This window comes from Podarcis vaucheri (assembly GCF_965113315.1).
Source record: "Podarcis vaucheri genome assembly, chromosome: 1".
In the NCBI taxonomy this organism is placed as follows: Eukaryota; Metazoa; Chordata; class Lepidosauria; order Squamata; family Lacertidae; genus Podarcis; species Podarcis vaucheri.
In genome coordinates this window covers 34,132,738-34,160,430 of record NC_138759.1, presented here as the reverse complement: position 1 = coordinate 34,160,430, position 27,693 = coordinate 34,132,738, and the positions used below count along the sequence as shown (strand labels likewise).

The following is a 27,693-nucleotide window of genomic DNA, read 5'->3' as shown; positions in this document are numbered from 1 at the left end:
CGCAACAGGTCAACCCAGTGGCTTTCAGACTCCGGTTACCGAACCACATGAAGTTGCACCCAGTGTTCCACAGATCATTGCTGTCACCGTATATAGGGGACAGAGAGGGGAGGGTCAATAGGGGACCAGCTATGGAAGAAAAAGAACACAGCTACCATGTAGCGGAGATTCTCGATTCCAGGTGGAGGGGAGAGCAAGTTGAGTATTTGGTAATGTGGGAAGGGGAGCCGGAGTCGGAAAACACCTGGGTCAAGGCAGAGGAGGTAGATGACGAGGTTTTGATTGAAACTTTTCATCAGAGATTCCCTAGAAAACCCCAGCCAGTGGCGAGGTTCCGGAGGGAATACTTCGCCACCACCGACGACGAAGAAGAGTTGGAGGGGTTCGCTGATTCCGAGGTGGAAGAGGATTCAGCGAGTCGGAACGAAGACCGATGGAGGGAATTGTTCGAGACGTCTGAAGATGAAGAGGATTCTTTTAGGGGTTTCAGCTCCTCACCGCCCAGAGGAGAAAGTAGGGGCGGGGGAGAGGGGGGCCCTGGAGGGGAGGTGGATGTCAGGGAACTGACATCGGAGGAAAGGGAAGTGGTAAGGCTCCCAGAGACTGGGAGAGAGTCAACAGCCAAAGCAGGGACCAGCAGGGGGAGCGCCGGGTCTCTGGAGGAGGATCTCAGTAATGCTGAGAGAGACGCAGCAGCCCAGGCAGGAAGCAGCAGGGGAGAGAAAGGGGTGAGAGACACTTCGAGCGAAAATAGCGGGGAGGTGTCAGAAGCAGCTGCAGGGAGACCCATGCTGCGCCGGAAGCTGCCACGTCGTGAGTCCAGGAGACGCGTTTCCGTTAAGGAACTTCTTTGCTGGAAGCGCTTCCGCAGACAGCCACTGTCAGACTCTACTAGTGACTAGAGCAGACATGTCTGAGGAGCTCTGTCACACACAGAGGTTTGTGGGGCCGCACAAACTCTGAAGGGGCACTATTTTAAGCACAAGCAGCTAATCATCCCCTGACATCTAAGTTACAGAAAAGCAGTATACTTTTTCCATGCTCAGAACCAACTGAGCTATGTAACACGTGCCACTCTTTCCCTTATCCTAGATGTTTGGGTTAAGACTTTAGAAAGGGTGTGTTACACACGCTCTTATGACACTCTATTTATTATTCATTTGACATTCCCAAAACTGAACGTTTACCCTGAAAATAGGCTTATATGAGTTGCCAATGGATATATTTTCATATCAATAATATTTAGTGTTTATAAATAATGTGCAGACCCCTTCCCATCCACACTAGGACTAATTTGGTTTCTACATTTGGCAAAAAATAATCCTGGTCCCAGATTGGATCTGGTGTTGTTTGATTGCTGTGCTGAGAATGCCTCCTCTGCTGACTCCCAGTGCTTTTCACACCTTCTTAGCTTGTTTTTCTTTATATAGAACATGGATCCCACCCTGCCCCTAATTATTATTATTATTATTATTATTATTATTATTATTATTATTATTATTATTTTCAATTTTCAAGCTTTTGAATACACAGCTGAAATTGTGTTTATTGAAGCCTGGATACATAGAAAAATCCTTTATGCCACTAACACACAGGCACCACCAACTTCTTTGATTTTCTCTTCTGCCTTTCTGCTGAAGAAATTTGCTTTCCCGATTACAGGCTGTTTGGGCAGTTTCCCTTTGCCCAGGACTTTGTAGTAACCCGAGCATACGACATCAATAACTGGAGCTAATCCAGCCTGATTTTTGGCATAGTTGAGTCTTGTCTGCTCACTAATAAGTGTTCAGAGTTTATCAAGATTCACTGTAGCACAGAAGTGCTGGTTTTCTTCAAGTGGTAATGTCTCATACCAGCTTTTCCAAAATAACCAGGATATTTGTCAAAAGTAATTCTGTGGTGGTGCAAACCCCCAGCATTACCACGGCCTGCAGGATGCTTCCTGTGTTTGCCGATACGGCCATGGCCATGGCTAACAAGACCCCTCAGTTTCCTGGTCTTCCTCAGTCTGGAAGGCATCTTGCTGGGCCAGAGTCAAAGGGAAAGAGCCCCTGCTCCTAATTATGTGGTTCTGAGGTAGTCAGCCTGGTGACTCCCATTTGTTGTACTACAACTCCTAATCATCTCATACCAGTTCATGTCCATGTTGCGTGAGGTTGACAGGGATTGGGGAAGTTGGACAACCAGCTGTAGTCCAGAAAAACCTGGGGGGCACCACATTCTGAGGGCACCACCCTGAGTTGGCGCATGACTTCCTAAGTGTTCAACACACAGACACACAGACACAGACACACACACACACCACTGCCTTCCCCTCACTTGCAGGTTCTGCTGGCTTCTGACTCAAGATACAGGATCTGGCTACATCACGCCCAATTGGGGGCACTCACTTTTCCTAGCAATCTTTATTGTTCGGGGGTTCTCTGTGGACTACGTTGACATTGCGGTGAAGATCAAATCTGAACAATGCAGCACCCTCAGAGGGAGGGTGTTAAAACATGTGCTGTTGCGACTGTTGTAAATTAATATATAAATAATAGTAATAATGACACTTGCCATTTTTTATTTCCAAATGCCTGACACAAAATAATTTGTTGTACAAATTCCACTATATCTACTGTCGTTGGAACCTTGGCCTTTGTCAAGCGAGATCCTTTACCAGCGACAACTTGTACTCATCTAGTTTTTTTGCGGGAAATGAACGCACCATCTTTGTGTGCTGCACTAATAGGAATTGCTGGGAACATTCATAGTTCTGGCATGTACAAATCAGCACTCTGAACCTTTTTAAGCCCATTGTACTGCAGTGGGTGCCTATTGTTTGAACAACTGGACAAAGGTGCATTATCTCAGGTTTGTAAAGTGTGCTTGAGCATACTAATCTACTACCTTGAGTACTATTTATCATCTTACATGCTTTGTTTATAAATAATTTATTGGAATAAGAGGCATGAAATTAGAAAATTGAATGAATAATCGAGCCTCTGTGTAAAACAGAAGCCTCTTATTTATATATAAGGCACATTTAAAAATAAATAAATAAATAAATCCTGCAGACTGAGTAAATTAAATTTTTTAAGTCAAGTGTGGAATTGCACACAAATGTCTGATCCAGATTAAAAAGCAATTAGAATTTTATTCTGCTGAAAGAAGTTTCCTGGAAATAGGAGAGAAGGCTGAGAAAAATCGGGGGCAGGGGGAGAAACAAGTTTAAAATAAAAATAAAAATGAATAAATGAAAATATGCGCAAATGTGTTATCTACTCCAACCAAGTAGTTTTCGTCGCTCCAAAATTCCAGGGTGGCAATTCATACTCTCGTGGTTTTCCAGAAATAGCACAGAATTATCTGTCTTTTGAAAGTGCCATAACTATTGATTCAGCGTAAGGAAGTGAAATATACTGACTTCAGTATATTTAGGTATATATGTGAATTTGGGTATGTAAAAAGGTAAAGGGACCCCTGACCATTAGGTCCAGTCATGACCGACTCTGGAGTTGCGGTGCTTATCTCGCTTTATTGGCCGAGGGAGTCGGCGTACAGCTTCCAGGTCATGTGGCCAGCATGACTAAGCCGCTTCTGGCGAACCAGAGCAGAGCACGGAAACGCCATTTACCTTCCCGCCGGAGCGGTACCTATTTATCTACTTGCACTTTGACGTGCTTTCGAACTGCTAGGTTGGCAGGAGCAGGGACCAGACAATGGGAGCTCACCCATTGTGAGGATTCGAACCGCCAACCTTCTGATCGGCAAGTCCTGGGCTCTGTGGTTTAACCCACAGCAGGAAATCTGGTGCACAGGTACAAAACTGTGTCTGCTTTGTTCCTGCCCTGCTCCTGTGGCCTCCACAAACCAGAAAGCTAGCCATGGTTTGGTTAGTGTTATGTGCGAAATTGGGCTTGTGGTTTGTCTCTCAAACAAACCATGAGCACTACGTCAAAAACAAAACTTGATTTATAGCTCATGGTTTGTCTGGAGCAAGATAAATCATGAGCCCAGGTTTGCACAGAAGGCTATGCCAAACCACAATTTAGCTCCTGGTGGTGCGGCAGGGGCAAGGCACAAGCAGAGTGGCCGCAATATTTTCACCATGTCCTAGCATGCTTGCTCATTCATACTAAGCCATAGTTCAACCAGACCACTGTCAACTCCAATGTTACGGCCTGGATTTGCTGATGGAATGGGTCTTTCCTATCTGTTTTCCCCACAGTTGCAGCTCCTGAAGGTTGGGAGATCCATCTGAATGGAACTGGGGGTGGGGGCTGCAAAAAGAGGACAGAAATCAGCAGAAATTGGGAGGAGCAAGTGGTGTGAACCGAAGAGCGTTTTGAGTCATGCAGGGCACAATCGGTTCTTAGCCAATATGCTTGTCAACAGTTTGATTTCATTGGATGCAAAATTGCATCCTCATCTTATCCTTTAGAACTGGTAGGTGTGGCATAGGCAAACTCGGCCCTCCAGATGTTTTTGGGACTACAACTCCCATCATCCCTAGCTAACAGGACCAGTGGTCAGGGATGATGGGAATTGTGGTCCCAAAACGTCTAGAGGGGTGAGTTTGCCTATGCCTGTGCTAGGGGAAGCAACGGAACTGATACAAAAAGTCTGCTGAATAGGAATGGCTTATTCTGTGAGTGTGATCCTCATCTCCCTCAGACATTTGCCTGAGAGTCACTGGGTGTTGATTGGTTATGAGGGACTGTTGTGTACATGCCTGCTTGAACCAGTCCACAGAACTTTGTAGGACAACTGGTAATAAATTAATCCAATAACTTACAAAAGCAGGACACCTATGTAAAACCTGAAATGGTGGTCCTTGTTTTTCTCCCATCAGAAAGGACTTCCATGTGTCTTAGACTGGACCAGTTCCTTCTAAGGTCTCTGAATACTGGTGACATGTTTGAAGGCCCATCCCATTGGTTCATGTTGACTAGCTCTCCAGGAATCGTTCCAGCCCTACCTGGGATTGAACCTTGAAATTGCAGCATGCAAGCCACATGCTCTGCCACTGCCCTTCCTCAACAGATCTGCCAACTGCCATTACAAAATTAAATTTTCCAAAAAACATTGGACAAGTCAGAGGAGATATGATTGATAGTCGTATGTTGTGAACTGCCTTGAGATCTATGGCTGAAGGGCAGTACAGTGGTACCTCGGGTTAAGTACTTAATTCGTTCTGGAGGTCCGTACTTAACCTGAAACTGTTCTTAACCTGAAGCACCACTTTAGCTAATGGGGCCTCCTGCTGCTGCCGTGCCGCCGGAGCACAATTTCTGTTCTCATCCTGAAGCAAAGTTCTTAACCTGAAGCACTATTTCTGAGTTAGCGGAGTCTGTAACCTGAAGCATATGTAACCTGAAGCGTATACAACCCAAGGTACCACTGTATACAAATTTCGCAAATAATGATAACAGCATGCATTGTTTGTTTCAGTTTGGTTCCTAATATACTCATTGTTCCATGGTAACTTTATTTAGTAGCATTTTGCCTAAAAGTAGTAGCAGCAGCAGCAGCAGTAGTAGTAGTAATAATAATAATAATAATAATAATAATAATAATAATAATAATAATAATTGTTTGCACCCTGCCCATCTGGCTGGGTTTCCAGCCAGATGCCCTAATAAGATCATAAGCTCCAGTAACCTTCATGCAAATCAAATTAAATTGAGTGGGATTTGTGCTCCTCAAGAGTTGCATCTGAAATCACACACACATACCCCAACATGGTTTAACAGAATTTTGCATTCCACATTTCTTCTTCCTGTTATGCATAAACTGATATTTATTAGGAGCAAGACAAATATACAAAGTTATCTTTGAGTTCATGACAGCTTCAAGCTCAGACTGGATTACAGCAGTGAGACAAGTAGTGTTTAATCAAACCTTTTATGGCTTCTGATTGGCAAGATGTTAGAGCCGCGTTGCATTTCCCCCCAAGTTGAAATGTTAAATGTTTCTTTTCCTAATCAAATAATTCCCCCCCCCTAAAAATGCAGATGTTCCTGGGGTCTGACCTCTACCAAAGCTCTTTTTCTTTCTTTCTGAAATCCAGGAGGTTTAAAACGGCTGGGCATTGTAAAAATAATCAGTTAAACACTCTTGTTGACCGCTTGCCAGAAGTGTAGAGGAAAGACTTCACACTTTTTAAAAATGAAAAAAATAATAATTCAGAATTATGGCATAATTAAATAAATCTATCTAGACCATCATTTAGTGGAAGAAGAAACTAATTCTTTTAAATGGAAAAGAAAAGGATAAAATCAATTTAGATAAATACAAGTGTTTCCAAACATCTGCTGCTCAAAGTACATAACTCACATTGACACCAAAGGTTGGTTTGTGTTTTGACTGGAAGAGTTTGATATTATTTTTGTCTGCAAAGGAAGGAGTTGTGTAGCATCCAAGTGGTGAGATATTTGCCTCTCAAGCAATCATGATGAATTTGGGACAAGGGGGAGACTGTGTGTTTTTTGTTTTTTTAAAAAATCACAGTGAAAACTGCTTGCTTTCCTTGAGAAATCTTTGGATCGGAAACTGTCCTCATGTGCAGTTCTTTCAAAAGAAAATAAAGAGAAGAACAGAATAATAAAACAGTTTTGAAATCTGTTAAACCACCTTTGTCTGGAACATGGAGTTTTATTCCAACATGTCAACCGAGTTTCAGTTTTGATTTTTGACTTTTTTAAAAAAGGAGGATGTACACTATTAAAATAAGTTAAAAAATAAGCTAGGATCAAAAGATCATCGATAAAAACAAGCTTTGAAGTCGGCTGCTCGGTGCACTGAATAATTGCTTCCTGTTTAGTAATCTCACTATCAGTAAACATAACTTGTCTCCTTCACCTTTGGCCTCAAACTGTGCAGGTTTAGTCTTGAGTCCCACTGGATTTGATGGGACCTTTGGCCAAATAGAGGGTCAATCCAGGCTCCCCTCCATGCAAGCCACTGGAAGAATGCTGCCAATAGATGGAGGCAGTCAATGGCCTGGGAATCCTATAGACACAATAGGAAGCGTCATAGGAAACTGCCTCAGACTGTTACTCTATCTTCCTCCTTATTGTCTACATTGACTGGCAATGTGTCTCCAGGGTTTCAGCCTCCAGAAATTCCCAGACCTACCTGGAGATGACGGGTTGAATTCGAGGCATTCTGCAAGCAAAGCAGATGCTCTTCCACTTCTTTCCTCTGCCCAACCCCAGAATACTCCCCAAGTAGAGAATGGGGAAGGAAGGAAGCAACATGGAACTGAATTGGGCCAGAGTGTACAGATGACTGCAGACTCAATCTCTTAAATATTTTACAATTCTGAAATTCCTTCACGGCCTAAGACCCTCGTACCTACCAGACCACCTCCCGGTATACTCCGTGGAGGACCTTAAGGTCCGTAAATAACAACACCCTAGAGCAGTGTTCCCCAACCTTGGGCCTCCAGCTGTTGGACTACAATTCCCATCATCCTTGACCACTGGTCTTGCTAGTGAGGGATGATGGGAGTTGTAGTCCAAAAACAGCTGGAGGCCCAAGGTTGGGGAACACTGCCCTAGAGGTCCCGGGCCCTAAGGAAGTCAGATTAGCCTCAACCAGGGCCAGGGCCTTTTCAACACTGGCCCCGGCCTGGTGGAATGCTCTGTCCCATGAGACCAGGACCCTGCGGGAGTTGTTCCACCTGGCCTTTGGCTTGGAATCAGTTTGATTCCCTCCCTCTCTTTCTTTTTCCTTTCTCCTCCTATGAAGAGAATTGTACCCTAATGTTTTAATGTTGTATCTTAATCTTTTAAATTGTATTTTAATCAACTTTTTTTATTATTGGTTGTTAGCCGCCCTGAGCCTGGTCTTGGCTGGGGAGGGTGGGGTATAAATACAAATTTATTATTATTATTATACCGGCCTTTAAGTGCATAAGAACATTGTGTTTGCCCATGAACATTTTCAGACTAAAAGTGCTCTGAAATATATGTGTGATGGAACGCCTATTTGGGGACTTCCCTGGCTTTTTTTCTGGCCCCCATAGGACCAGTCTGGATAGTTGGCCTTGGTGAAGACTTGACGTTTTCATTCCCAAAAAGTTTTGATTTGAGTTTGTCTGAAATGAGGCTGTATTTTAATGTTCTATTTTAATCTTGTTTTTAAGTTGTGTTTTAATCAATTGTTTTTATACCTGGTGTTAGCCGCCCTGATCCCAGTCTTGGCTGGGGAGGGCGGGGTATAAATAAAAATTATTATTATTATTATTATTATTATTATTACTACTACTACTACATATACAGTACTTTATGTAGTCTGCTCCCAGCCTGAGTACAAAGACAAGAGGTATGCAACACCATCATTCATACAAGGGTTTCTGCTTGTGCAGTGGAACTTCCTCTCCCTTTTGTCCCCCACAACTCCATCCCCAAATCTGCTCCATGGGGAAAACTCCATAAAAATTAAAAGTTATATCAAGTACAATATATGAAAATGATGAATCAGGAAACAGAATGGAAAATTAAACAAATGAGACAAAAAACATTTGAATCAGCTAATAAATGTGGGAAATTGTTGGCTTGGCAAATGAAAAAAAAGACAAAAACCAAATACTATTATAAATTTAGAAGTGGAAGGAAAGAACATACAGAACCCAGCCGAGATCAGAAACTGTTTCCAGAGGTACTTTAAACAATTATATACACAAGGGCCACAGAAAGAAATTGATATAGATCGATTTTTGAAGATAAATGGGTTACAAAAAAATCTCTCAAGAAAGTAAATTAACGTTGAACTATAAAATATCTGAACAGGAAGTAGAAGGTGCCATTCAAAACATGCAATTAGGCAAATCTCCAGGACCAGATGGGCTGACTTCTAGATACTATAGATCTTTAAAAGAGTGGTTAGTACAACCTTTAAAGGGAGTCTGTAATGAAATATTGGAAGGGAAAAGGGCACCAGAGTCGTGGAAAGAAGCGTATATTACACTTATACTGAAAACAGAGACTGAAAAGACTCAGCTTAAGAACTACCGCCCCATATCATTACTTAATGTGGATTACAAAATTTTTGCAGATATTTTAGCCAAGAGATTGAAAAAAGTGTTGATGGAAGAGATTCATAAAGACCAAGCAGGCTTTCTCCCGGGTAGACACTTGTCTGACAATTTGAGGAATATAATTAATATTTTGGAAAAACTAGAAGTGAATATCAACACTAAGGCAGTTTTGATATTTGTGGACGCGGAGAAAGCTTTTGATAATATTTCCTGGAGTTTTATGAAGAAGAACTTACAGGGGATGGGGGTGGGTGAAGGATTTGAAAACGGTATAGGTGCAATTTATTCTGAACAAAAGGCCAAGTTAATTGTTAATAATGAGGTGACGGAGGAATTTAAGATAGAAAAAGGGACACGACAAGGCTGCCCAATTTCCCCATTGCTTTTTATATCAGTCCTGGAGGTTTTGTTAAATACAATTAGAAGGGACCAGTTGGTTAAAGGTATACAAGTCGGAGCTAGACAGTATAAATTGAGAGCTTTTGCAGACGATTTAGTATTGACATTACAGGAGCCAGAATCTAGTACTAAAAGAGTTTTGGAACTGATTCAAGAATTTGGTCAAGTTGCAGGATTTAAACTGAATAAGTTAAAAACAAAGATTTTAGAGAAAAATTTAACAGCGATTGAAAGAGAAAGGTTTCAGAATGAGACAGGTTTAACAGTGGTTAAGAAAGTGAAATACCTTGGGATTAATATGACAACTAAAAATGGGAACTTATTTAAAGACAATTACGAAAAATGCTGGACGGAAGTGAAAAAAGACTTGGAAATTTGGTCAAATTTGAAGCTTTCACTGCTAGGCCGTATTGCTGCGATAAAAATGAATGTATTGCCTAGAATGTTATTTTTGTTTCAAACATTGCAAATTTTGGACAAAATGGACTGTTTCAAGAAGTGGCAGAGAGATATCTCTAGATTTGTCTGGCAGGGCAAGAAGCCTAGAATAAAATTTAAAATATTAACGGATGCAAAGGAAAGAGGCGGATTTGCCCTGCCAGACATTAAACTTTATTATGAATCAGCAGCCTTGTGCTGGTTGAAAGAATGGCTGCTTCTTGAAAACACAGACATCTTGGACTTAGAAGGCTTTAATAATGTATTTGGATGGCATGCATATTTATGGTATGACAAGGTCAAAGCACATAAAGCATTCAAAAATCACATTGTCAGGAAAGCATTGTTTAATGTCTGGATAAGATATAAGGATTTATTTGAAAATAAAACCCCAAGGTGGTTGTCACCGATGGAAGCGAAGGCGCAGAAAAAGCTCAATATGGAGGCCAAATGGCCGAAATATTGGGAACTTTTGGAACAAGAGGGAGACAGATTGAAATTGCAGAGTTTTGAAAAGTTAAAAAACAAAGTGCGAGATTGGCTTCATTATTATCAAATAATGGAGGCATACAATTTGGACAAAAAAATTGGATTCCAGGTGGAAAAATCAAAATTGGAAACAGAACTGTTGGATCCCAAAACTAAGATTTTGTCAAGGATGTATAATTTGCTGTTGAAATGGAATACTCAGGATGAAACTGTGAAATCTGCTATGATTAAATGGGCACAAGATGTTGGACATAACATTATGATGGCTGACTGGGAACAGTTATGGACCACAGGTATGAAGTTTACGGCATGTAATGCTTTAAGAGAGAATATTATGAAAATGATATACAGGTGGTACATGACACCAGTCAAGCTTGCAAAAATCTATCATTTGCCCGATAATAAATGTTGGAAATATAAAGAAACTGAAGGTACATTCTTTCACCTTTGGTGGACGTGCCCAAGGATTAAGGCTTTCTGGGAGATGATATATAATGAAATGAAAAAGGTATTTTAATATACCTTCCTGAAGAAACCAGAGGCCTTTCTCCTGGGCATAGTCGGCCAATTGGTATCAAAGAAGGATAGAACTTTCTTTATGTACGCCACAACAGCAGCAAGAATACTTATTGCAAAGTACTGGAAGACACAAGATTTACCCACCCTGGAAGAATGGCAGATGAAGGTGATGGACTATATGGAATTGGTGGAAATGACTGGCAGAATCCAAGACCAGGGAGAAGAGTCGGTGGAAGAAGATTGGAAAAAGTTTAAAGACTATTTACAGAAATATTGTAAAATTAATGAATGTTAGAATGATGTTGGATAGAAATTAAGTGGTTTTTTAGCTGTAATACTATAAGGGAATATGAAAAATGGATTACTAATAGGTAAAAATTTAATGTTACAATATTTTAAGATTAAAGACTAGGATAAATAAAGAGGGGAAGGATTTGCTGAACTAACAAACTGAATTGGAATACAAAAAAGGGAGGCGTGAAGAGGTCCGGGAAACAAGCTAATGAAAAATAAGTAATGGAAAGATTGAGTTGTTTTTAACTGTTTTTTATTTTGTATTTTTCTTTCTTTTTTCTTTTTTCTTTTTTCTTTTTGTAATATCTTGAAAATTTTAATAAATATCTTCTAAAAAAAAAATGGGAGGTGAGAAGACAGAGGGAAAGTGAACCAGATGACTAAATCGGATGCAACCCGTTATTTTCTGCATCTATCAACTACTTTCTCTTTCAAACATCATGGCCTAGTGAAATCCTGGTGCCGAGATATAAAAGCATAGTTTATTTTCTCCAGAGGTTAGTTGTTCTCTGGATTGTGTGAGGGAGAAAGTGAGATTCACCTTCTGGGATTAGGCAAGGTTTTCTTATTTCTAATCTAAATAAATAAACAGCCCCAGAACTCCACCAGAATGCATGTTAGATATTTATAATATACTTCTGTCACAATAAGGAAAGCTGCTTGGTGATGTTGATACCAGGTTCAAGCTAACATTAAAGGACTTTCGTTTTCCAATTATGCCTATCCTATCAACCTGAATCTTCTAGATATTTGCATAGACAAGTTTTCTTCCTGATCACTCTAGTTGCATCAATCCAGTTAACATCTTGAGGAGCATTAAACTAATATTAAATGAAAGCTATAATTGTTTCAATTCATTTCACTCTTAAACATATTTAAATTTCATTGATTTTAGTAGGACCTAAGCATTTGCTACTGTAGATTGGACTCTAGCCAGTCTGCACATCTGGATGTTGCTTATGAGAATAAATAGTTCAATATGGAAAATGTCTTATTTTCCACAAAAATCTGTTCTTTCTTATTGGCATTCTGTACCTGTTCTCTTCAGGAATTGCTTATATTGCAATTTTATTAATATTGTAACTTTGTTATTCATTGGAGAAAGACATTTGTGCTTATTCAGAGATTAATATATGTAGGTAAAATCTCTTCAATAACATACCCCATGGGTGGTATCCAATTGTAGTATTTTGTTTCTGCGAATGAGTCTTACCTTTCCTCTCTTCTGTGAGGGCTATACAAAGAAAAGGAAGTTTTTTTATGCCCATTGGTACATTGTTGGGATTTGCCTCATGTATCTGATAGCAATATTGCACTCCAAAATGAATTCTCCCAAAGTTTTGGGCACATTTCAGGAAATGTGTTTTTCAGTTGACAAATTTCACACTGCTGAGTGTGCAAATGTTATCAGGACATACTTTTCTTAACATTTTCTGGTATACAGTTGATTTAGAGTTTTTATGTTACAGGTCTCCATGCTTTCAGAGGTTCCCTTTTGTGTTTTGTGATTGTTCTCCAGCCTCCCTTATACACCTTATGGTTCTTTGGTCTTGAATTTTTCTGTATTTATTTTGCCCTCCAAACTACATTTTACCCTTAAGCCAGGATAACTAGGAATTGCACCTCATGACCTTCTGGAAAGTTGGTTAGATGCCCATCCAATATATTGGCCTATATCTTTGTTGTTTAATTCTTTGAAGCATGCTCCCTGTCAGACAAATAATTAACAATTCTGCTGCTTAGTACTAAACTCTAATTATTAATGCAAACACATGATGTTTATAGCTGTATCTTTAACTGGCATGAGATAGGGTGTGCAGTGTATAATCTGTTTTGTTTCACATTGTTTTTAATAAGCAATGCATAACATTGTGGCTGTAACTTCCAATTCAACATTTTACATGCAACTTTACTTTCCCGTATATAAAATCATCTAAGTCAGAATGTAGACAAGTCTGTCTCTCTCTCTCTCTCTCTCTCTCTCTCTCTCTCTGTGTGTGTGTGTGTGTGTAGCTATTTAATGCCAAAATTGCTTCTCATTCTGACTTAGAATATTATTTTTTCTCAATAATTTATATGCCGTCTTTCAGATATGTTGTGTTAGTCATGGGAATTTGCATTTTTGTCTGTGAGTAATTATATCGTGAGAGAATGAATAAACCAAGATCTGTGTTATCTCATATCCTAGATCACAACATGTTTAAATGTGAAGTTTAAATCAATTCTATAATATAATATAATATAATATAATATAATATAATATAATATAATATAATATAATAATATATGTTTTATTTGCATTAATTCATTTGGCTTGCTGGAGGAGAAAAGATCTGTCCCAGCTCCTTCACTTAATGGGATTCTTCCCTCGTTGCAGTGCAAACTGCTGGAGCAGGAGCTTCATCATATGAAAGAGCAGAACCAGACTTCTGCAAACAACACGAGACATCTGACTGCTGAAAACAATCAAGAACGTGCTCTGAAGGTAAATCTCCATTCCTTCTTGCAGGCAAATTAAGGTTGTAAGCCCTGGGTGCCAGCTTTCTGTGCTGCATATATCAGTTGTGTACATTTCGGCAGAAGTGAGCTTCGCTGTTTGCCAACAACCCCTTCTTTAAACACAGATACAGCACCCTTCTGTTATGGTATTATTTAGTGGTGTGTGTGTGCCTATGAGCACAACAAAATAAAAACAACATATTCTCCAAATTGACAGGCTGTGTTATGGTAACTAACGTTCAATTCACACCGGTTCGCTTCTGACAGTATTCTAGCTCTATAGTGTTTGGGGGGAAATTGTCGCTGTTTGCCCAGCGGTAACTGTACAAAATGAATATTTCTAAAGAATGTCTGTTTGATATGCTTCAGGTAGTGTGTGCTGTATTAATAAGATTGTTGACCTATCCTAGTAGTGACCACATAGTTGATACTGATGTTTGCAAAAGGGTAGCTTGTGAGTCCTCTTCTCAGTTTCGGCGGGGGAAGTCTTGTCAGGAAGGATAAAAGGGAGAAAGAGATAAAAAGGAGGAGGAAGAAGAGAGAAGGAAAGAAGAGAAGGATAAAAGGCAGCAAAGTGGGAAGATTTGAGGGAAATGATACTTTAGCTTTAGAAAAGGCATCTGATATTGACACTGCCTTTCCTTGCTAGACCCTCTTAGGAACCAAAAGGGGGAAACAGATTAAAATAATGTTTTTAAAAGATCCATGTTGTCCTTGCTCCAAGCCAATGCATGCAGACAGAGGATCTTACTTCAGGCAAGTGATGGTAAAGGCTCACAGCAGGCAGGAGTCATGATTCAGGAGCAGGGCAAGAAGTTCAGAATTGGACAGAAGCCTGGAAGATGTCCCAACGAGTTTTCCTGCCAAGACAAGGTGTGGTGAGCTCACATGCAAGACTCTCTCACCTTGTAGGAATATTAGGGTTGCAAGCATGCACTTGGTTGGAGTGGGTGGGTCTGATCCCATCTGTGAAGGTGGGGCCTGGTTCTGAGCAGCAAGGCTTCATACTCCAATTCAAACGCCAGTTCAGTTGCTGCCATCTTCTGTTCAACCTCCTCCACCCACATCGGAGCCTGTTCTCAAGCCTGATCCCAGCAGCACTGCGGGGCTCATGAGACATATATTTCTACATCATCCCAACATGTATAATGAAAAGAAAGAGAGATCTTTGTCTGGAGCCCACATTTGTTTTATTACTTTAAACTTGTTCTCATTTCCCACCTTTCTTCTTGGTAAGTTGGCTTGAGGATCAACATTTCTGTTGTCTATATTGATTAGTTCTGAAATGTGAAAACATTTGTCCCCATTAGGGATGGAGAAGAAAACTGGACCCCATTTGATTTAAAAGCAAACCTGCCCAATTCACACTTTCCAAAGCAATATGTAAACCGAAACACAGCCAGCCTCTGAAATTAGCACATCTCCAAATTTTCTGGTGCAGTTCACCGGCCAAACAGTGTGTTCAAAAATGCATATACTTGGGTAACGTGTGCATTAAATGCATATATTAGCAAAAATAACGCACACAAAAACACACGTGCAAAAATGTGCTATAGTAATTGCTTTGCAAAATTGTGTATATGAGCCAAAATTGTACACAATGTATATATTAGGAGGAATTCACAATAAAATGCTGGTAGATTTTCATGAGGACTTAAAAAAAAGGTTCTCCAATTTAAGATTGGAAAAATGAGAACCTGAGAGAAAACCGATTTGCCCATTCCTAGGCTCTATCAACAAGTGGACTTGTGGCAACTCATGAAGCTAAGTATAGTCATAATTCGTGGAATTTTCACAAAGCAGTACATATAAAAACCAGTCCTTATTTGTGTGTCATGGGAAGGCTCAAAAAGCACTTAGATGAGGGGGGAAATTAGGCTAATGTGAAATCAAATGTTATTCATCCCCGGATGTCCAAGGTGCTTTTTACTTAGTTATTGTTTAATTATCTGAACCAAGCTCAGCATTTATCATTCCAGTCACACAGGGCTAAACTATCAAACTCCCATTCAGAACTGAATATTTGTGCCTGCGACACTAAAGTAACATCGCTCAGAGTTGTCACGTTTGATACTTTGAAGTTACTGTGCCAAAGTAGTTGTTATTACCCACCCTATGCATTTTCACACTGTAAATGTTTTCATGTATTCCTGCAAGGCAGTTGAGTCATTCAGAGAGGAATACACAATTTTCCTCTTTGGCAAAATTGTCCTGCTTACAATACATAATATTTGTCACCACAAATATTCTTTTCAGTAAAGCTAAAACATTGTAGCTGGCTTTTAAAAAGTGGACTCATGTTGAAGACATTTTTACAGCTATCTATTTCTCAATTAATCCCATTTATGAATCACTTTCTATGAAATGTTTCAAGGTGATTGAGCAATGAAAACATCAACAGTAGAAACATATGTAACATAGAGCAGGTTCATATATAAAAACCATTTCAAATGTGCAAATACAGATTGGTATAAAATATGGTCTTAAAAGGCTTATTGAGAAAAAGAAGGTCTTTTGTAGGTGCTGAAATCATAATAGAAATGGCACCTGTCTGGTACATAAGAAGATAGTGTTCCAAAGCGTAGGGGCCACCACACTACCTTTTATATAATTATCTTAATTGTTTCCTTTGAGAGTCATCTACTTCGTCCATGTTTCCAGCAACAGCAGGTATGTGCAGTAAATATTGTAGGTTTGTCGTAGATAGTATAACACAGACTGATTAGGATGACGTCTTACAATTCTTAATGCGATTGATATTATGTGTGGCATAGAAACCCAGAGGTTTCAGCAACATCAGTTGTTGCAATCTCTGAATCTGACAAATGTACCTTGCAGATCATGGAAAATCAGAAATCTCACTTTGCACAGTATCATGACTACTGTATAGAGGTGTCTGAAAATGGCGACATGCCTCATGTGACCCCACTTCCAGAGATTCTATACTGCCTGAAAGCCAACAGTAGAAGAATTAGACAGGGCTAATCTTTCACAGGGCTAACTAACCAAGCTGAATTGCCTCTTGCCTATTTCCCCGCTTCCCAAAAAGAAAAACTCACACGCTTCTTAGACGTGGCATGCCACTTTGTGCGGTGAGATTTTGATTCGGATGATATTTACATATGTGGCTCTCTTTACACAAATAGTACTATTGACTCATTTGTATGAGTAATTTTAATTGTGTGCCTAAATGTCCGTTTCACTGGAGATGAAAGCACATATTAGCAAGAGTATTCTTTCGCTTGTTACCAAAGACAAAAGGATTGAGAGCACAGCAGCCTTTTTCTTTGTGGTTAAAAGAAGGAGACATTTGGTCAAGGAAAAAATATTTCCAGAAGCAAAATAGATTACATTTAAATGGTGAGTTAATCCCAGTGTACATTGAGGCCTGGAGGGAGGGGGTATAATATAAACGTTTAATAATACGTAGCTTGTTTAGTTCATATATGCACAATAATACTCTTGTCTGGGAAAACATTTCAAATGAATAGGAGCAGCAGGTTTTCGGGGGGGGGGTTCTAGTCCTGCCCCAGGTTGGTTTGTTTTTGAAACACGAATCAAACATTTTAGATGCCTGGGATTCCTCATCACTATACAGAATGTTCAGATTTTAAAATTAAAAATGAAGGTGGGGTAGGGATAAGAAGAGCGTTCCATGCTCTTTTATTTTGCTTTTACTACTGCATCTCTGTAAGTAACCGATTTTGTAGCCAAAAGAGAGATGTCACACTACCAGAAATGTTAAGTTGTTGTCAAGCAATAGGCTTTATTTTATTGGGGGGGGGGGCGGAATCATATGAAAAAGCTTTTCCTCTGGGGGACATGCTGTTAATCTAAACCTGGGATGTAAGTCAAATACATATCTAAATTGACATGGGTGAAGTGTTAAATATCCTCTTTCCTTTTAAGTGGGATTGTTTTATAGAATCACAACAGACCCTCTAGTGACTCTCATGACAGATCTGTGTTTCAGCACAATCATGTGTCTACTCAGAAGCATGTCCCGTTGAGTTTAAAGCAGCTTCCGTCTACCTAGTTAAGCATGTACAGTGGTACCTTGGGTTACAGACGCTTCAGGTTACAGACTCCGCTAACCAAGAAATAGTACCTCGGGTTAAGAACTTTGCTTCAGGATGAGAACAGAAATCGGGCGGTGGCGGCACAGTGGAAGCGGGAAACCACATTAGCTAAAGTGGTGCTTCAGGTTAAGAACAGTTTCAGGTTAAGAACGGACCTCCAGAACGAATTAAGTTCTTATCCTGAGGCACCACTGTATAGGATTGCAGTACAAACATGAGTTTGACCAAGCTGCGGGAAGCAGTGGAAGACAGGAGTGCCTGGCGTGCTCTGGTCCATGGGGTCACGAAGAGTCGGACACAACTAAACAACAACAGGATTGCAGTATTTGAAAGATTACAGCCTTAATAGTGTGTGGTTTTTAGCTGCAGTATAACTGGGACTTTAAGGGGGGGGGCTTTAAAAAGGTATCAATAGTGAACTGTACTTCTTAGGGCAAGTGTCAAAATAACCCTCCATTAGATTGTCCCATTCACCATTAGTGCATAACGATACATTGTTGTTTGTGCTCTAGTGAAATCTTATAAACGCTGGTTACGTAAACCCTTCACCCCAAAAGCAAGCCTTAGGAAGCTCTAAATAGCAAAGGTCTTTCTCCGACCCATGCATGACCTCCTTATCTGAAAATGCCGTTCCACCTTCGGTCTGTAATAGACACTGAGGAGACATAGGTGGGGCAAAGCATATATAAATATTTCTAAGCCTCGTCTGTTTTCTAAAAAATAGTACCAGGGCCCCTTTACCTGATATAGCCTCTTTCTTTTGTGTGGCTTGAAATTTGTAGATGTCACGAGCGAGTTCCCCACAAGAGATGAGACAAAAGCAGGGGAGGCCTTAATGCATTCTCAAGGCTGCCAACTAGCCTTGGCTCAAAAGATAATACATGTTTGCACTTTTCAACTTTTCTTTCATTCTTAATCTGAAGGATCTTCTTGACTGCAGTCCTGTGACCAATGAGGACATCAGAATGGATAGTTTCTCAAATAATGTATCTGTATAAATAGTTTTGCAAACTATTTTACCAAACTCCCTACCATAATAGTATCCAAGCCGGGAATTCTAAAACAGGAATAACACCAGCAAATGCAGGGAGATCCGTAAATGTACTTTAATTTTATTTTTTGCAACTTTTTAATAGTTTTAACATTTAAGCGTTGGTTCAGAATTTAGGGTCGTCCCCCCACACACTGGAAAAAGGAAACAATAAGGAAATTGATAAGTGTATGGTGGTATGATTAGGCATGTGAGCCAGAAGTGAGAGCAAATACTAAATGAAGAAATCTGTTGCTTTTAATATCCACACTAGATAAATTATTGGCAGGGCTCTGATTTTTCTAGCTGTACAGTAGGTGAAAATTCAGCAAGAATAACTTCCAAGTCATGAAAGCCCGCAAGAGGTAGGATGTTGCTGTTGCGTATTCGGGGGTACTTGGTTAGACCTACTGGTCAGTTTGTCCCGTCTAATACTTGAAAGTTTCATCCATGAGATTAGTCTACCTCTGATTCAGACATAATGGCAAACTTTGACATTACTTGTGAACCAACTCCAGGTGTCTGTGACAAAACATACCCACCAGTAGCAGTGTAGATCAGTCTTCATTTCCAGTGCCTTTGACCTGTGCTGGAACAGTTGGAAATAAATACTTCCCTGCACATTGTTGCCGGCAGCTGCTTTTTGTAAGAACTTTATTGCTATGTTGTCCTGCTGAGTGCTGGCAGCCAACTAAGACTCTATCCTGAAAGTATTTGCTTTACAGGCTCTAAGGAAGCCATTCCCAGACCCAGAACACATAATACTACATGGCATGGGAGCAGCTTCCATGTGGCTTCATCCATGCTTTCCCATTACATGCATCATTTTATTTGTAGGCCTCCTTTCCGTAGCTAAAACCATGCTCAAGGCAGCTTACAGCATTGGAGGGGGGGGGGATAGATAATTACAAATACATCAAAAAGCGCACAGCCAATTTGAAGAACTCCACATTAAATAAGAGCTGAAAAATAAAGATACCAAAAAATGATATCAATAAGAGGAACAAATCTCCCCAAACAATACCGTGAGCCGATAGTCTGTTCAGTAGCGTCAGTCTCTGTAGCTGGCGTCAGTCGGTGTCCTGCCCCCACCAGGCCAGGTGGTAATAGGCCTACAAGGCAGGGAGCAGTTCTTCCTGGACTCACAGCCAAGATGGTCTCCAGAACACTGTAGAGGAGGAAAGTGACATGTGAGTGTTTTTTTCTGTGTGATCATCCCCTTCTCTGGGAGCCAGGCATAATTTGCATGGGAAGAAACCACACCATGATTCACGCCATTCGTGTGCTTCTATCATATTGTCATTACTTGTGTTACGTAGGAAGAAACTGTGGGGAAGTGGCTCCAGTGCTGCTCCAGGCATTTGTAAACCAGTGTCTACTGTGATCATGAGAAGAGCAGATCATACAGCTAAACTCTGTTTCAAATGGTTTACTAAGCCAGCGAGAGTCATAATTGTGCTGGAAGGGCAATGTTCAGGTCCCCTCTTTTCCACCACCTAAAGAATATTGTGCCTTTTACTGGATTTTAATCTGGTGTCCATGATTCATTTTCACAAAGAGCTGTGGATTTATCATTGGACATAAAAATGGTTGTAGTTGTTTAGTCGTTTAGTCGTGTCCGACTCTTCGTGACCCCTTGGACCAGAGCACACCAGGCACTCTTGTCTTCCACTGCGTCCCGCAGCTTGGTCAAACTCATGTTTGTAGCTTCGAGAACACTGTCCAACCATCTCATCCTCTGTCGTCCCCTTCTCCTTGTGCCCTCAATCTTTCCCAGCATCAGGGTCTTTTCCAGGGAGTCTTCTCTTCTCATGAGGTGGCCAAAGTATTGGAGCCTCAGCTTCAGGATCTGTCCTTCCAGTGAGCACACAGGGCTGATTTCCTTCAGAATGGAGATGTTTGATCTTCTTGCAGTCCATGGGACTCTCAAGAGTCTCCTCCAGCACCATAATTTGAAAGCATCAATTCTTCAGCGATCAGCCTTCTTTATGGTCCAAATTGGCACTGGCCTTATCTGAAGTCTTCTGTCACCTGCCAGCAGATTCTGCTATGCCCAATACCTGGTTGTCCCTTATTGCTCCAATATTGGGTGATAAAGGTGTAATAGAATGAAAATGTCACTCTAGTTGTCTCAGTGTACAAGACAAGCAACTGTAACACACGCATAGAATGGATCCTCACATGTACGTAATAGGCTTAACTACGAATCAACTGTGCAGATCCCACATTCCCTCTGTGATTTGGAAAGCCAATAAGCTGTGTAGCTTCCTTGTTGCATGTTGTTCCTTCATAAGAGCTAGGCACAAATACTAAACATGACTACTACTCACAAGTAAGTCAAGCTGAACGCAGTCCCACTGTGGGGAAGATATTAAAGCAGCACAAATACTTGGAGATTTCAGCCGAGACTATATTAGGATGTGTCATCCTTGCAGAACCTGATTGCTCAGTCCTGGCATGTACTTTGATTTGAGTATTTCATTATACTTATACAGAAATGAATTATTCAGTAGGAAGCAATAAGCTCAGAGAAGTTCTTCTCCTCTCTTATAGCGATAAATACAATGGCCTGGCATTCCCCGTTAAGAGTTCAATCTCCACTGATTTAAATATTCACTTAGGAGTGTTGTGATTTCAAAATCTTACCTTCCATTAAGGAGAAAAATGTAAATGTAGCTAATAGAAAAGGCATGAAGAATGTTAACATTACAGATAAACTAAATATAGTTCAGTTTGAAAGCAGAATTAACTGAACACCACTTGCCTATAAAATCTGCCAGTAATAACTTCACACTGTAGAACCAAACTTACAATTAAGATGAGCTCAGTTCACAAACCAGTAACCTGATGTATTTGGATTTTAAATACCCAAAGGCATCCATATGAAGAAAAGGTGTTCAATTCAAAGACCTCAGTCTAATATAAATGTGGATTAGGCTGTAAATTTATGAAGTCCAAAATGGTATGTAGACAGGTATGTGAATAGGCCTGTGTACTGTCAGGTCCAGTTCACTCAGTCAAAGAATGCAATTATTTAAAAAATATATAGATATGAATATTTTTGCTCAATTAGCAGCATACAAGTTCTGGCTAAAATGCTGTTATTGCACATCCTTCGCCCCCCTCTTGCTTTTGTAGGTATGTGTGCTACAGGTTTTTTTTGGAGGGGTACTCTTACAGCACATTTTATCTTATTATAAATAGGTAACATAGATGAGTGGCAGATTGAATTCCCAAGGATCTCCAGTCAAAAGGATCAAGTGTCTGGTAATGCAAAAGAGAGCTGCTGCCTATCCAAGTAGAGAACCTTGGACTTTATGGGCAAATAGTCCAAATACAAGATAACTACATACTGTGGGTGGTAGTTTGGAAGTGAGATTACCAATAGCATCCCACAGCATACAAAATATTACCTGTACAGTTAGGAATGGGGAATCTGCCCCTCCAGATCACAGAATCATAGAGTTGGAATGGTCACCTAATTTAACCTCCTGCAATGCCGGAATCTCCATGAAAGCATCCATGACAGACGGCCTTCTGACTTCTGCATAAAAACCTCCAAGGAAGGAGAGTCCACAGCCTCCCAAGGGAGATAGTTCCAGAGTTGAACAGGTCTTCCTGTTAGAAAGTTCTTCCTGATGTTTAGTCAGAATCTCCTTTCTTGTCACTCAAAGCCATTGGTTCGAGACCTACCCCTCCACAGCAGGAGAAAACAAGCATGCTGTGTGACAGCCCTTGAGATATTTGAAGATGTTGATTAACTCCCATTAGTCCAGGCATAGGCAAACTCGGCCCTCTAGATGTTTTGAGACTACAATTCCCATCATCCCTGACCACTGGTCCTGTTAGCTAGGGATGATGGGAGTTGTAGTCCCAAAACGTCTGGAGGGCCGAGTTTGCCTGTGCCTGCATTAGCCCCACCCAACATGGCCAGTGGCTAGAGATCATGGGAGTTGTAGTCCAATGGCTTCTGAAAGTCTGTGGTTCCTCAAACAACACTATGAAGGAACTTTCAGGAATTTGTAACGTGGGTGGGTATTTTTTTTACATCCTTTGCATTGTTGTTAGACTACAGAAAACACAGAAAGTCTCTCGCAAAACAGAGTGGGGGGAAGTATCTGAACTGCCAGGTACGTGCAGAGGAGCAGCATGCCACTTCCAAGTGTACAACGCTCCCACCCTAAGAGGCCCGAGGGAGAAGAAACATTGGTGGATGCTGCTTTCCTCACACCTTCATGGCAAATGGCACCTGCTGAAATTCCTCTTTCTAAAGAACCTTGACAGCCCTGTTCTCCTTTGCATCGTATGATCACCATGTCAAAGACTAAGGATCTGGAAGTTTCCTGAATGTACATAGGATCAGTGCCTTAGCTGTAAACTGAACAGACGTTCAGTCACAAAAAATGTGTCCTTAAGTATCAAGTATCTGATTATTGCTAGTGAAAGTATTGGTGCAAATTTACACCAAATACTGAAGTGATGGTGTTTTGTGTATCGCCTGGTTTTCATTCTTTTGTTAGAGTATTAAACAGATATTAAATTTTATCATTAATTCAGCGCATGGTCTCTCTTGAAATCCCCTTAATTACAGATTGACTCCAAGGATTAGGCAGCATGGATTTTAATTTTAACTGAAACAAAAAAAAAAGAAAAGAAAAAAGCTCCTTAAAAACTATTCTTGCAGATCAATTGTCAGACCACAAAACGATGCAAACATCTTTTGACACGTGAGCCCGTCAAATTCAAAACATTAAAACAAAGTTAAGTGAACCTTTAAACCTAAATTGTGTCATGTCGTCTTCCAAATGTTTTATTAGCTATGACCTTGGAGAGGAATGTCTACATCTCTCAAAAGTTTTGTTTTTTCAGTTTTTCTTCAGAAAAATAGATTCACGCTCTTGCTGGGTTTTGTTTATGTTCAAAGGAAAATGACATCAGCTTTCATGTTTCCTCTCTTTCGGTACTTAAAAAACTTGCCTGGCAAAGTTGACATTGCAGTAGAGGCAGAAGCAGCTTAGGTCAGAGCACTGTAGCTTCCTACCTACACAACTTTAAGACTTTGCAACCCAGACTTCAATCTAGTCTGCAGTTTAGCAGATGTGAGTCCAGAAAAAACATTTTTCACAAACTGGAATTTCATCTTGGAATTACTTCTGTAAGAAGCACAAGCGGGGGTTTTGTTGTTTTTAAAATGTAGGACTTCTAAGAAAGACATGCAAACTTTAAAAAAAAAATATTTCAAGCATACACAAAATCACATTGGATGATATCCAGTTTTGTCATTGAGTAGACCTATTGCCTTATTGTGTCTCTTGTGAGTATAGCTTACTTTGATATTTCCCTTATATGCAGCATTAAACTACAGTTTTATTAGTCACATAAATTTAACATGCTCCGTGTAATTAATAAATAAGGAAGACAAGCAAACTTGATGAGATTTATTAATTAGAAATAAAATTGGTTTGACTTTTTAACTTATAAATTTATTTTTGCAACAACCTGCTGCTACTACTAGTAATCATAGTACTATTGTGGTCTGATTTCATTTAGCTTGATAGACATATATAATGCTAAACTGATACTCAGAAAACACATTCACAAGTTTACCAGAAACTCGTTACATAATCTGTGTTTGAATTTAAAATAAATAAATAGATGCTTTAGGAGTTGGAAGGATGGTGGGAAGGAAATGAAGAAAGACTATTCCATTGTTCAAGGGCAGTTGTGTGATGCTAAAAGCCACAGGTTTAGAAATCACTTATTCCAGAACAAACATATTAAAAGCAATTAGGTTACTAAAGAACAAGCAGTTTCAAGATTGCATCAAGTGATTTGGATTAATGGTTTCTGGCTGCAAGGCAGGGTTAATCCATTTGCACAGATCCAGAGTTGGAATCTGGATTTAGCCAGGGTAGAGCTCTGTGCAATTCATAGATTTGAGCCTATTCTGCCCATATCACAAGAAGGCATGTATGAAGCATTATTTATTTTCATCTAATGTAGATGAAGGTCAGTCAGGGTCAATGTTGCATACCCTCCAACATTTCTCTGATGAAAATAAGGGTGTCCCATTCCTTAATGATAATTTTGCTATTTATACCCCACACATCTTACTAGGTTGCCCTGGGCAGCTTCCAACATACAGTGGTGCCCCGCAAGACGAATGCCTCGCAAGACGAAAAACTCGCTAGACGAAAGGGTTTTTCGGTTTTGCGTTGCTTCGCTAGACGAATTTCCCTATGGGCTTGCTTCACAAGACAAAAACGTCTTGCGCTTTTTTCTTAAAGCCGCTTGAAGAGGCGCAGTTGCGACGGACCGTGCTTCGCAAGACGAAAAACATCGCAAGACGAAAAGACTCGTGGAACGAATTATTTTCGTCTTGCGAGGCACCACTGTATATAAAAACATAATGAAACATTTTTTTTAAAACCCTCCCTATACAAGACTCGGGGGTCAGATAATTCTATACCCTCCCAACGTGTCTCCAATGAGAATAAGGACATCCTAAGGAAAAGTGGGGCATTCCAGGATCAAATCAGAAACTGAGACAGCTTCTCTAAATCAGGGATGCCCCTGGAAAATAGGACACTTGGAGGATCTGATATTGTGAGGCATCTGTAGCCCATGAAAGGCATACAGCCGGGGTCAGCAAACTTTTTCAGCCGTGGGCCGTAGGACTATATTTTTTTTTTGGGGGGGGGATGAACAAATTCCTATTCCCCCCAAATAACCCAGAGATGCATTTTAAATAAAAGCACACATTCTACTCCTGTAAAAACACCAGGCCGGCCCCACAAATAACCCAGAGATGCATTTTAAAGAAGAAGAAGAAGAGGAGGAGGAGGAGTTTGGATTTGATATCCCGCCTTTCACTCCCCTTCAGGAGTCTCAAAGCGGCTAACATTCTCCTTTCCCTTCCTCCCCCACAACAAACACTCTGTGAGGTGAGTGGGGCTGAGAGACTTCACAGAAGTGTGACTGGCCCAAGGTCACCCAGCAGCTGCATGTGGAGGAGTGGAGGTGCGAACCCGGTTCCCCAGATTACGAGACTACCGCTCTTAAAAGGACACATCATTCTACTCATGTAAAAACACACTGATTCCCGGACTGTCCGTGGGCCGGATTTAGAAGGCGATTGGGCCGGATCCAGCCCACGGGCCTTAGTTTGCCATACAGGCAAAGATGAACCAGCCTGGAGACTGGAATTGCCGTGTCAGGCTATGGAGACCAAAGCAGAAAGAGCCAAACTGAACATGAATTGAACGTGTTGCATTTTTGCATGTAATGTACAGTTTTTGAAATTCACATAACGGCTATGGGGGTTGAGTAACAGACTTGGAGCTGACTAGAAGTAGTAGTTTAATCTTTTCCTGCCCCTGCAATCCTGATAAAAAGGTTGCCTCCTATAAGCTGTTACAGTCATACCTCGTGTTGCGTACGCTTCATGTTGCGTCTTTTCGCGTTACATCCCGCGGCAACCCAGAAGTACCAGAACGCTTCGAGTTGTGGGCATTTCACGTTACAGACGGACCTCTGGAATGGATCCAGTCTGTAACACGAGGTACCACTGTATTTGCATTGATAGGGTTACTGTTGTGCAGATCCCAGTTATTCCTTGATCATTTGTTGTGAAGATCAGCCTGAACATATACATAGGATATGGTAGGTTGTTTGTTTGTTGTTTTTTTTAAAAAATAGGGTTCAGAGAAAAGGCTGCACAAACATTACTGAATGAAAGCTGCTTGCCTCATGAATCATAAGTAAAAAAGAAAAGGTTAGTACCTGAAAGTTGGGGTGGGGACGAGAGCTAATTTCTCATGGAAGCAACCAAAAATGTACTTAGGGAGCAATCCAACCCCCTGGCTGGCAGCATCAGGGTTAATGATTGGCCCTCCAGACGTTTTGGGACTACAACTCCCATCATCCCTAGCTAATAGGACCGGTGGTCAGGCATGATGGGAATTGTAGTCCCAAAACATATGAAAGGCCGAATTTGCCTTTGCCTGCTCTTGCCTGTGCCAGCTCTCAGGTTTTACTCACTAATACACTAGTTGGGGTGTTTTCTTAACAATAAATCTTTCAAGTACACTGGTGCCCATACTATAGATGTCATATCCCAGTGCAGGATCTCAAATTTCCCTTTAAGTTGTTGCCCAGCCAGATTGATTGTGGCACCTGCTTCCCAACTCTCTGGGTAAATCAAGCAGCTTTCGGGGTAAGTCACTCTTGTCTAAATAATACAGATTCCATAGCTTGATTTACCCATTGTGTCTTTTGAGCCCATAGCACAGTATGGGAGATGGTTGCTACTTTAGTAGGTCCAGTTTTTCCATTTCAAAGCAAAACATCTCGCTTAGCAGTCATTAAATAGATTGTGGCTGTGTATGCCCAAACTGAGCTCCAATTGTCCCTTTCCATCTGCAGCTTTTAGCGCTGCTTTGGACTCTACTCTGGAGAGCAGCTTTTCAGAGGGTTGTCCTGTTCCAAGCAGAGGCTGCATGGAGAACCACTTGGAAGTTTCCGAGCTGTCTTCAAAGGCAGCTCCAAACAGAGCTTGCGTAAAGCAGCGACTTAAGGGTATGAATGACCATGGCGGCTGATGTTTATAAAAACAAGTCACCGAGTAGTTTCGCTGGATCCAGTAAATTAGCCTGCTGATTCTCTGGATCATGCTCTTTGTGTGTAATAACTATAGCGCTTTCCAAGAAACCAAGAAACTTATCTTCCAAATAAAGTAATTAAAGTTAAAAAAAAATCAAAAAATACATGACTAATTCGAAGTTGGCTACATTTGAAAAGAAAATTAGAAAAAGAACTATTTGCTTGAGATTTCCTGGACAATACCTTAAGCTCTGAGTTATTTTGAGGTGTTGAAAGGTGAAACATTTGACATTTTCTTGCTAAGCTCTCCTTTTAAAAAG

At 40.6% G+C, this 27,693-nt stretch overlaps 1 protein-coding gene and 1 pseudogene across 4 annotated transcripts in view; one reads left to right on the top strand and one right to left on the bottom strand.

Annotated features, from left to right (window-relative positions):
* Positions 1–27,693, top strand: part of MIPOL1 (mirror-image polydactyly 1) — a 194,403-nt gene that overhangs the window by 90,491 nt on the left and 76,219 nt on the right. For all 3 annotated transcript variants that reach the window (XM_082213642.1, XM_082213643.1, XM_082213644.1), the window contains exon 9: positions 13,542–13,649. In XM_082213642.1, the coding sequence (XP_082069768.1) occupies positions 13,542–13,649 (108 nt within the window). The remainder of the gene's footprint in view (positions 1–13,541; positions 13,650–27,693) is intronic.
* Positions 1,520–2,067, bottom strand: LOC309527665 (large ribosomal subunit protein uL15 pseudogene; annotated as a pseudogene). Its single transcript has one exon. The product of its transcript is annotated as a large ribosomal subunit protein uL15 pseudogene (transcript).